This window comes from Gavia stellata, chromosome 6, assembly GCF_030936135.1.
Source record: "Gavia stellata isolate bGavSte3 chromosome 6, bGavSte3.hap2, whole genome shotgun sequence".
In the NCBI taxonomy this organism is placed as follows: domain Eukaryota; kingdom Metazoa; phylum Chordata; class Aves; order Gaviiformes; family Gaviidae; genus Gavia; species Gavia stellata.
Genome location: NC_082599.1, coordinates 23952607 through 23964781, shown reverse-complemented (window position 1 = coordinate 23964781; position 12175 = coordinate 23952607). Strand labels below are relative to the sequence as shown.

The window sequence follows — 12175 nt, the reverse complement described above, 5'->3', positions numbered from 1 at the left end:
TGGAAAATTTTAAGAAATTCTGCATAAAGATTTCAAGCCAGATTTTTTTTTTTTACTGAGTATCAATGGATCCCTATTTCTGCATTTCACTTTCTAGGATTCATGTGTTGAAAAACCACCATAAATTACATGTAATAACGATGTAAAGCTTCATTTAGATGGGCATCTGCCTCTAGTATCCTCAGTCACATGAGTAATAAAACCCCCTGCCTGTAGCTCAAGCAGGCCATAATTTTCTGCTTATAATAAAAACTTGTACTCTCTAAACATTATGCAATTTCTTTCATTAATTTAAGTATTGCAAAATTTTACCTGTGAGCATGCTTTAAACACCTGTCATCTGAGTAGTTGGGAATTAACATATTTACACACTTCAGAGCAACATCTCCTCACAGCACAAGACAGCTCTGTTGTGCAACAGGGCTGAGGTATGCAATGCTTTTTTTTCCCTTGGTTTTGGTGACAAGATCTGACCTCAGACCTTTGATGTCCCTGAGCCTTGTAGCACAGTCTGTGAGACTCCCTCCCATTAACCACAGCAGGAGAGAATGTTAGGGACCACTTAGCAAACTAATCATGCACAGGTCCATAAGAACAGACTGAATGCATCTGACAGTGCCGAGGGAGCTGGCTGATGTTACTGCAGCTAGTATCTATCAAGTTTAAAAGATTATAGCTATTGGTGGAGGTTTCTTATGACTGGAAAAAGGGAAGTGTCACACCCATCTTCAAGAAGGCAAAGGGGAGGATTTTGAGAACTTGGGGGTCAATACTGTTTAACGATCTGGACGTGACAAAGAACGCTTTCTCTGCAAGTTCACAAATGTTACCTACTTGGGAAGAATGGTTGATACCCTGGACCGCAGAGCTGCTATTCAAAGCTACTTTGACAGACTGGAAAAAGAAACCTCATGAAGTTTGACTAAGGCAAACACAAAGTCCTGCATCTGTGACAGAAAAAGCCCATGCAATGGCAGAGGCCAGCATGGACTGGCTAGGAAGCAGCTTTGCAGAAAAGAACTTGGAGGTACTGGTGGGCAGAGAGCTAAACATGAGCCAGCAGTTTGCTGGCCAGCAAAGAAGGACAGCTGCATACTGGGTTGTACCAGAAGGACTGGCTAGCAAGTCTTCCCCTTTATCTAGCACCCCTGAGATCACATTTCTCGGTTTTGGGTTCCCCATTACAAGGAAAACACTGATACAGTGGAGCGAGTTCAATGAAGGGCCACCAAGATGACTGGGGGGCTGAAGTACATGACATACAAGGAGAAGATGAGAGACCTTGGTTTGTTCAGCCTTAAGAAGAAAAGCTTAAGGGAGTAGGAGAAATCTTATTGCTGCCTAATGGAAGGATTTAAAGAAAACTGAGCCAAGTCTTCTCAGAGGAGCACAATGCTAGGACAAGAAACAATGGACACAAGTTGTAAACCAGCAAAATCCATTTAGGTATAAGGTATCACTATTTTTTTAACCACAAGTGTAGTCAAACACTGGAATAGGTTGCCCACAGAGGTTGTGGAGTCTCCATCCTTGCAGACCAAACAACCTGATCTAGGCCTGAGCAACCTCATCTAGTTGGATCTGCTCTAAGCAGGAAGTTGGTCGAAAGACCTCCAGAGGTCCCTTCCAATCTAAGTTATTCTGTGACTATGTTGTGCAGAGGCCATTGGTGACCACAATGATGACTGATAATATTGCAGATCTGGCAAGCTTCATTTGTGTCAGTGTGGAAAGTCTACACCACTGGGACTTGTAATAGGGAGAGATCAAAGTCTTGTGAGATGGGCAGTGAAGTGTCCTAAAGGTCATCGTAAGCATACAATGCTAACAAGCATTTATTGCTTATTTGAACACTCATGCCAGTGTTCAAGAAGTCCAGTATCACAAATAAGAAAGGGAGAAGCCAAGGAGACTCGCTGTTCTGTTCTTCTCATCTCCAGACTGGTATACCTGTTTACAAACTCACCTGACCTCAAAATCTTTTTTCAAAATAATTTTCAATGAGTTCAGAAGTCCCACTGAGTAATACCTGATGATGCTGCATATAGTCTCTCAGAGGTAAGGTGTACAATATCAGTTTACAAAGTATTTCGGAGAAAACCTCTTTTCAACTAAGTCAGCAAATGCTAAAAGCCTTTTTTCTATAATATACTTCACATAGCACAAGGAATATAAAATCTAAATATCACTTGAGTAGCAGAGAAAATAAATATACTTCTCCACACTGACCCAGATCAGCAGTCTACAACATTTTCAGAAAATCTAAAACAGGAAAGTTGTCCAAGACAAAGAAACTCATCTACTTATCAGTGTGTACACCTGGAACACAGCAGAGAAGGGGAAAAATACCCAGCCAACACTGATGCATTTGCAACTAGAGAAAAATGGAAGCCATGTAAGAATAGTAAAATGGTTTAGCTGTCTGAAGCTAAATAAGAGCTTTTCTTTTATGCCAATAAAAGAGAAAATTTTGTAACGTTGCTAACAAAAGGGCTAAACTTCTTGTGACAGTAGAATAATCATGAAGAGTGTCACTCTAAGTACACAACTTAGAACAAGGATAGGCTTCCACATTTGCAAAACACATCACATCCCAGAGAAATGGTGTGCAAGACTGCAAGGTGCTGAGGACTAAAATCTTGCACATGAAAACAAAAAAAGTGAAGCAGCTTCCTTTTAATGCAATTAGAGGCAACATATGAAACAGTAAGTTTGGTCAGCAGGGAACCAAGGTTTTTTTGAGGTTACTTGGTTATCGCTTGCAAACAGTCTTCTTATACTAGCAATTCATGCCACATGCTTTATAGAAACACAGTATCAAAATGTGGTGAGATCAGAAAATACTTAAGATCTCCCTACATATTTTAAACTGTCCCCTGTGCCACATGTGCCCATTCAAAGCAATGGGAGTGACACAGAGAAGGTCTAAAGGGACAACACAAAATCTATCAGTATGTTAATGAGCCAGAACACAATTTTTTTCCCTAAAATTAGTTGGTAGCCCCAATGTACTTGACAAATGCACATGGATGAATAGTACTGGTACAATGGTGTAACTTTCTCCACATTAATCTGATAAAGCAAATATAACTACTTCAACATGCTCAATGGTCCATGAACTTTCTTATCATCATGTTATAAACTTCAGTTCTCAGGCTCAGATTTCTCTTGAGATAAAAGCTGTATGTTAAAAAGCCACCATGTCATATTATCCACCATTCATTCAGAACATGGTAGTCAAAAGCACATAGACAATGTTATTTTAACACAAAGTCCACAAAGGTTGTACACCTCACGTAATTTTGCATTCTTATTTACAGTGAAGGCCTTTCAGATGGCAAAAAGTTTCTTCAGTCTGTATCTCCATGTTAGAGATTACCGCATTTTATGTAAGATGACATGCTGCTTGTTTGCCCAAATGAGACTGGTTAGCACAGCAAGTACACCTTCCCTCCTACTGCTGATGTTCACCATGAGATAGCGTTACGCTGTACAAGGTACTGAAACTGCACTAAGCCAAGTTAGATGGTGGCTAAACTAGAGGCAATTCATCAAACACAAAATCAGTTTAAAAGCATTGCCACCGCAGATTAAGATTCCCTGCGATGAAGCTGTCACTAGCCAGAGTTCTAACTGCTGGAAAAGAAAGTCCCTCTGCTTTTCTCACAGTACACCACCGTGGTGTGACGACTCTCCAGCTAACTTCATACAGTCTGCAAACACCAGATCTTACCTTGCTTCTGTCTCTATTCAGGACAGTAACCATTTGCTTAATTCTGACGTGTTAAGGCAGAACTACCAACTCGCTTTTACAAAAAGCAACACAGAAATTAAAATTAAATTAGAAAGCAAGCACAAATTAAAACAGAACTAGGCTCTCACTTTTGAAGGCTGTTGAATTTTAATCTCCTGGGAGTCAGATGCAGAATCTGATTTGGTGCCTCCAGAATTTGGTTTCTCCTTTTTTCTCTTCTGCTTCTTTTTCTTCTTCTTCGCCCCCAAATCCCCTCCAGGACTTCTGCCAGAGATTCAGAGAACGTGCAATGAGAAAAATCAATACCACTGAGCTTAAAATTCAAAAAAGTTAAATATGGAAAAACCAGCATTTTAATATGAAAAATCTAACAGCAGTTTGAATGTGAAGAAAAGGGAGGGGAAAGGAAGGAAGGGGGGAACTGATAGCATTGATGAAAAGCTTCCTGCAAGTGCCTTCTAATTAGTTTTATACTTAGACCCCAGCACAACCAGGCGTTTTGACACACTAGTGTCAAATTGTGACACTGTGTAACAGCCAGTGCTCTTCTCCAGGCTATTACCCAGCACAAACATGAAATGACCAAATTTAACAGACTTCGGAGGAACTCAGGAAAGTGCAGGAACTGAGGAAAGTAACCTCCTTGGAAATTCAGTAACGTATTTTTTCCCCTTCATGCTCAACCATCAGGACATCTGAATTTGAGAAGAATCCAAACAAAAAGGTTCAGTTTTCAGGGAATTTTGTTTCTAACTTAAGTAGTGATGAAAGTCTTGCTGAAATCTCAGTAAGAAACAACACAAAACTGACCAAATATTTGAGCTTTAAAACAGTAAGTACAATGGGGTCAACTTTAATTAAAAACCAAAACAACGAAGTATACATTGCACTCATGGATTCTGACATATTTTGACTATTGATAATACAACTCCTTTCTTCTTTGCGGAGATTCTTATTTGACAAATAATCAAGACATAGAATCAAGATTAGAGTAGAATTTGCAAAGTGTGGGAGGTGTTGGCAGCTCTCAGACGGAAGGCAAATAAGGAGGCAATGAGTCAGTTAACACTGAATCCTCTTCAAGAGGTTAATCTCCCAGCAAAACTATATGTATATAATGGAGCTCAAGACAGATATTAGGGTTTGGGGGAGCTTGGGTGTTTTTTTCACTGGGAAAGAAAAAAGTCAATGCAACAAACAACTGTTTATTTTAATTCTGGAGGGAAAAAAAAAAATCTGATATGATACTGGCAAACCAAAAGAAAAAGAATTCAGAAGAACATAACTAAAGTTATTAAGATCAACAAGTTTGCAAGGGCCATGTTATTCTCTGCAACATGCTCGCTTTCAAGATTACGATGCCCAGTCTTAGCATCTATACCTTGTCAGAGCTGAAGCTGGCAAGAAAACACTCAAATGTTCAATTGGGAGGCCAAAAGCCTGCAACTAATGAAACATGCAACTAACCAAAGACTCGTTTTTGTAAGATCATTTCTGTTCTCTAGAGCAGCCTGTAGTGAAAGATGAACCCTGAGAAGTCCTTAACATTCAGTTACATTGAGTTACGTTATGCTCCCAGAAAGAGGGGAGAAAGTTATAAATGCAGCACCCTCTGGGATCGGACCAAGGAGTTACTCAATGGACAACAGTGTAGCAGACCAAACAAACACTCACACAGGAGAGAGAAGAGAATTTGTAATATTTACTAGAAGTCTGCAGAAACAAAAGATGGAGTTGTGTAAGCGAGGCAGGGAGAAAATTTTCTGTTGCAGAATGAAGATACTGCCTGATCACCTAGACGATTCTGTTAAGAAATTCTATACTCTCAGTTTAAAATAATCAAATTTAAATCTATTAGAAGGCCTGTATACCAAGCTGACATTTTGTACAGAATTTAAACACAGAACAGACCCAGTGGCCTGGCAACAGATGATAAATACAAGAGAGTAAAAAACCAAATGCGTACAAAACCTAGGACTTCACCACCTCTGACAAAACTTGAGATAAAAATACTGGGGAAAGCGATTTTACCTTTGCTAAGATTCATTTAATGAGGTACTCTTCTACTTTCTTGAACTGTCCACAAACTTTCACTTTTTCCTCTAACATCTCACATACAGCAAACAAATAATGCCACTGTATCCTTGAGCTGACTCCCAAGGGCTTTTGTGTTGAACATAAGTCTACTAGGAGTTTCAGCATCATTCAACACCATTTTCAACACCATTCTTGAACAGATGCCCTCAGCAGGCACCGAGCCGCAAGTCACACTGGTGCAGCTCACTTGTCTTCTTGCCTTTCAGCAGGAGCCGGTCCCAATTGCACCACAGGGGAATTCTGCTCACTGGGATTACCTGAGGATCAATGTTTTATTTGGTTTGGTGAAATAATGAATGACTGTACTCAAAAAAAAAGTTTGGCAGCTATGGAGAAAAAGCAGCTTTGCCAAGCTTTACTAATGTTATCCCCAGTTAAACTGTACTTTTACCAGGATAATCTTAGTTTGTTCTTTGACCAGCTCAAGGTCTTTTTCAAACAGAAATGCATATTTTTTAAGCTGGGAAAGAGGGAAGACAGGACTAAATTGCTGAAAGATATACATGGCGTTTAAAACTACTCATGTTTTTTTTGAAACTTCCGAAATCCCAATCCTTGGCTTATGACCTTCAGGTTTAGAGCTTTCACACTGCCTCCTGCAAAATAAATAATGGTACCTTTGTCTGATGGGTTATCCAGGGCAGAGGTTATCCATTCAGAGCAGTTATTTATGCACAGTCTCCCGCTTGGGCCAGCCTTTTTTTACTGTTACAGTCCACAGAATGTAAAAAGAGAATTTAAAGAGAGATCCACTCGTCCTTCAACTATTAAGGCATGCCTGCAACCCAGAGATTTGGCAGCAGGCAGCACGCAGAAACTTTTACTGAGTAAACAGGTTTGTCCAACACAAGTTAGAACCAGAGATACAAAGCAAATTAGGGCAAAAGCAAAACCAAAACTTCTCATACTCTGCCTTGAAAAGAACCAAAAGGCTCTAAAGCTGGGAGTGAGAATGGCTGAGAAGGGAGGAACTTTGTTGCACAACTTGTAGTAATTATGCTGGACACCACAGCACAAAGGATATGCAAAGGCAACAAGATTAAGAGTTAAGAGCAAAGACTCCTATTAAAAGCTTTTCTCCTAATAAAACTTTCTTGTGTGCTGAGTAAGATCAGAGTTCTCCTTTGTCTGGTCAAATACACCTATATGATGACACCATGAAATGTATCTCACTCTTACAAGTTTGGGGGCGAGAAGGGGGAAGTTTCCCACTTATGAAAGCTGATGTTAAGTGCAAAATCTCCTTTGCTGAACTACCCTGACACAACTCGGAGCACAGGTCCCACGCGGGAAGCAGGAAAAGGATATGCAACTCAGGTTGATGCTATGTCTAGCTGTCAGGTCAGAAAACATAATCTTTTCATGCATCAGATCAACACATCTGCCCTAGTCCAGCCCACCACATACACTACAGCTGGTTATACGAGGCAAAATATTCTATGTTAGACCTGGGGAAGATTTTGACTGTGTCAGTCTAGTAGAGACACGCTTATACCAAGAGCACTTTACTGACAAGAGGGCGAGCCCACTCGCTGAGGCTGAGGTGTACCTAAGCGCGGACGTGGTCTAAGGTATATTTAACTGCATCCACAATAACACTTTTGTCAGTCTGATGAATAAGAATGAAGCAAGGCCAGCACAAAAGTGAAGTGCAAATCAAAATTCAGCTGAGGCAAAAGAAGAGTCAAAAGGCCTCGTTCTGCTCCAAAAAGACTTAACCTTGCCACAAAAACAGGCTGTGGATATGACTCCGAGACACTTAGGCCCACAGTTTTATGATTTTGTCTGCAAGTTACAAATGCAAGCCCATGATCCCACCCACATACCTTTCCACTTATGCACACACATCTGGTGTTTTGCATAAATGTGAAAAAAAGACTTCTGCTTCTCCCTGCATGTGTTGGGTATTTTTGAACTGAAAAATGGGGATACTTACTGCATTTGGGGAGGAGTGTGGCAGAGAAACTTACTTGTGGAGCTCTGAACAAAACCATGAAAAGCTGAGATGGAAGAATCTGGAGGAGCATGACAGTTACCCTACTCAGGTGGTCAAACTGTTTTGGCTTCCTTGGTTTTGATTTGAGATTATCTTTCCCACTGAATATTCGTCAGTGCTATTTTAATTGCCTTTTTGGACACTAAGTTCTGCTTTAGCAGAAACAGCTTTTTGTAATATCAACATCTGTTTCAAATTACATGGAATGGCAATTTTAAGTTAGCAATTTCTCAAATTTAAAACCAAACATGTACTTCAGATGTTTATTTTTAAGCTGCAAAGGCCTAGTCCTGTGTGGGGTTTTTGCGTTCGCAGTATTTTTTCTCTCTCTGTGAGTACGTGAGGTTGCAAAACTACATATCTGAAGAGGTTATATAGATCTTTTTGATCACAAAAATCAGATCTCATGTGCATGGGCAAGACTTCAAAAAATTTCAAAGTAAGTAGTATTATTTATACTAGGGCTGTCCTTGGTTCATAAAGAAAATGGAGGCTTAAATGCAAAGGGCTTTCCCATTGCTGTATTAGACTACCACCACTTCAAGAGAATAAGAAGGTCCTGACCAGAAGGGCTTACATCCTTCAAATTCGACTTACTAACAAACTACCATTACTAACAATCTCTCCGGAGGAAGATTTCATTTGCATACATTTCAGTACTTGGAAATGCAAGTTTTTTGAGCATGAACACCTACTAGCTATGCCTTAAAACCTAACCCAACAGATACTCCTCAAAGCTCTGTGTGTTTCCTCTGTCTTCCCCTTCAATTCTGTAAAGCTGTACTCCAAGATGTAAATCTCGCCTGCTAAAACTGAGCACTGCCTCCAGTACCTTAAAAATATTCATTTAAAAAAAAATAATCTAAAAGTAGTGCTGGTTATTAAGTTGCCATTTAATAATAATCAAAGGGGTATTCTACTAAAACATTCAAAGTAAATAATTTGTGAGGGTTGGGGGGAGTTGTTTAAAGGTCATACTTTTTCCTCGTCTGTTTACTAAATGTTCTGTGCCCAAAGCCTTTCTGCCATTGAGCACAAGGAACTATTTAGAATGAACTGAGAGACCTTACAAAGCTAGGCTCAGCAGGGTGGATTCAGGTGCAATAAATACATTTTTTCTACATACACGCTAACAAAGCTATTTTGTAAACAACACTTTATTATGAAACAGAACAAGCACAGCATAATGCATCTAGCAGGAACAAGCTGCAGACACAGAATAGGAGAACAGCAATGAGTCACCCAACATACATAATCCTGCATCTAAAAAACAGGAGCAGAAACAGAAGACAAAGACATTTGCACAATTGAGAGCTATAAAATGGTATTTTCTGCTGCAGTCTTTCAGTGCACATGGATATAAAAAAATTGGTTCTTTTTTTTTAAATTTTCTAAGTCATATCTATATATACAAACCATGTTTTTTTGTGGTCACTATTATAAGTGTACTATTTTCAAATGTCAAAAAACAGCTTGGAAATAACTTCATTTACAAAGCAATCCTACTAGAGAATGACACGCAACACATACTCTACCTCATTCTAAAAAAGTGAGGGTTAAAATAGCATGAGATTAAATATTGATTGTCAGCAATGGAGACCATTCAGAATTTAGCAAGTCAGTTGACACAGTCATAGTCTCAAGTAGTAAGACTGCTCATAAATTGCTTAGCTATATAAAACCTAATCTAAAAGCTCAAAGCAAACTTTAAAGCTACCTCAAAAATTAATACACTATGATAGGGAGAAAATAGGGAATGATTAGGCTCCTATTACCATGGGTTAATCTCCCAGATCAAGAGTAGACCTTTGTGCTTGCTGTAATGTAAGATTTTTCTTTTCATTTGATGGAATTTGTTTGAAAACTTCAGCCTGCAGACAAATAGTAGCAAATAAGTTTCTCAAAGACTACAGGAAAATAAAGTAATTCAAAAGTCTAATATTAGACTTCATGTATCAGAAACATGATAGAAAACTGATACTAATACTTGGAGGCTTTTTCTACTGGAATGATCTACCACTAATTTAATTAAACTTCATATTACTTGGAAGCATTCACTTTCTATTCAAAGATGAACAAAGCAGCTTCTTTGAAATACTCTATAAAACACATTCGGGATATTCAACAAAAACAAGTTTTGAGGAGAACAGTGTACAGCCCGCAGCTGCAGCTGCTGTCCCTCAGAGCTCAGCGAGACCCAAGTCAGAGAACACACCGAAGTGCAATTCTTTGTTCCCTGGCTGCTTCTTACACACTGCTTCTGCACTCGCTGTCACAGCAGCCCAAGTGCGTAGCCGCAAGCCTAGCTACACTGCAGAGGGCACCTACAGCTTGGTCACACACACAAACAGAAGAGGAAACTGGCGTAGGAATAAGGTACGAATGAATTCTAGACAGGCATCACCCGGCTATCAAACAATCTCACCTGGCATGTCAGGTTGGCTCCTACGAAGGGCAATAAATAATCATTCTCTGCTCTCAGCGGTGTTACTTTCACATATTTGGGAATCATCAACTGTGGCATATTTACGCCAAAAAATGTAACAAAAGCCCCAAGATAACTAAACACTATTTTGTCCCTTTTTTAATATCCCAGGTTTATATTGCTATAATTATTTTTGACACAACTATTTTAGCGTGCACGCCATGAATTCACTGACAGAGCAGTAAGCATTGAAGTTTTCCCCCTCCCTGCCTTTTAGGCAAGTCAGTCCTCCTAAGTCTCTTAGATTTCTCTTGCCATGTTTAAGATGCAGAGCTGCTGGTTGCCAAGCAAATCCTAGGGGCAGGAGACAACAAACAGCGTACCTCCTCAAACATCAATCACCTACAGAAATGATCTCAACCAGATGAATCAGAAATTCATGAGGAAGATACTTGTGCAGCAGCGTATAGATTAACCTATTTCTATTTTAGGTTACTCCAGCCGCTCCTAGTTGCGACAGCAAAGCATTTTCTCTGCAATCACATTTTCTAACCCCTCGAAAAAGCAAAAAAGTAAATTTAAGTGATGTCGATTTTTAGAACACGTTCCTCCCACTTCCCTGCCCCAAAAGCACCCAGCTGCAGAGCAAGCCAGACCCTTGGCACCTTGTGCGCAGACAGAGCCACGCCGCACACAGCCAAGCACCAGTCGGGTGCGAGGGGATGCACTTATGCCGGCTGCCTCTCCTATCAGCTCCCCAAGCAACTGGAGACAGCGCCTGATCCGCAGCGTGGGAAGATTTAAGACACAAGATTAGCGGAGATGGAACTACAGCCAGAACAACAGCGTTCGCTCCGGCTAATGCCTGGGTAAAAGAGACGCTCTACTCTCCACTGCGTGTGGATTTAGAGGTAGTATTTCCTTTCGGGCAATAGGTGACGTTGAGAAGGAGTGTCTGCAGGACAGACTGACAGACGGGGCCCCAGGCCGGGGAGGGGAGGGGAGCGCCTGAGGGGGTGTGCGCGGGTGTGTACGGGGGCGCCCGCCGCGAGGGCTGACCCGGGGGAGCCGCTCCGCTGGAACCAACCGGAACAAGCAGGGGAGCACGGGGGCATTTCCCCAGAGCGCCGCGGCCCACTACGGGGGGGTTCTAACGGCCAAAAACCCCAACAGACGGCCCCAAATCCTGAAAAAGCACAGACACCAAAACAGGATTTACCCTCCCTCTTAAGGCCCGCTTTTAGGGCCGGTGTCCGGCGGGGAAGCGCCAGCCCCGACGCCCCCCTCACCTCAGGCCGGGGGCCCGGCCCCCCGCCTCTCCCTTCGGCGGAGGCCGCCCCCGGAGGAGCGAGTGGAGCCGAGCCGGGCGGGACGGTGGGGTCCTCCCCCGCCTTGCACGCCGGCAACTGCGGCGGAAGGCAGTCTACGAGGAGGGCGCGGGGTGCCGCCGGCGGGGCCCCCTCGGCCGCGGGCGGCACACGCGCAGGCGCCGCGGAGGAGCGGCGGGCCGGGCCGAGCCGAGCCGAGCCAGGCCGGGCCGGGCCGGGCCGGGCCGCGCCGCGCCATGCAGGCCGCCCGCCGGCTGACAGGAGTGCCGCACGCCCCCCACTCCGCTGCCCGCCCTGCCGCGGGGCCCGCTCTGGGTGGGGCGGGAAGCGCGGCCCGGCCCAGCCCGACCCGCCCCGCACAGCGGCTGCATCTCCAGCTCTACCGCTGTCGCGCCGGCAGACGCGGGGGCTGCCTCCCCGAGCTGTGCCTGCCCGCCCGCCCGCCCGCCCGCAGCGCGCCCCTACCCTTTGGCGTGCTCGGCCTCCTCCTCATTGTCGCCGTCTATGCCGCAGGTGTCCTGGTCATCCAGCTCCAGGCTCTGCTGGCTGGCCGCAGACTCGCTGTCCTCCGCCAT

General features: G+C 42.9%; 1 protein-coding gene across 1 annotated transcript in view; it reads right to left on the bottom strand.

Annotated features, from left to right (window-relative positions):
• Nucleotides 1-12175, bottom strand: part of NMT2 (N-myristoyltransferase 2) — a 33865-nt gene extending 21690 nt beyond the window's left edge. The window contains exons 1-2 of the mRNA XM_059818911.1: nucleotides 12066-12175; nucleotides 3883-4018 (exon numbers count right to left, since the gene is read on the bottom strand). Of these exons, the coding sequence (XP_059674894.1) occupies nucleotides 3883-4018; nucleotides 12066-12175 (246 nt within the window). The remainder of the gene's footprint in view (nucleotides 1-3882; nucleotides 4019-12065) is intronic.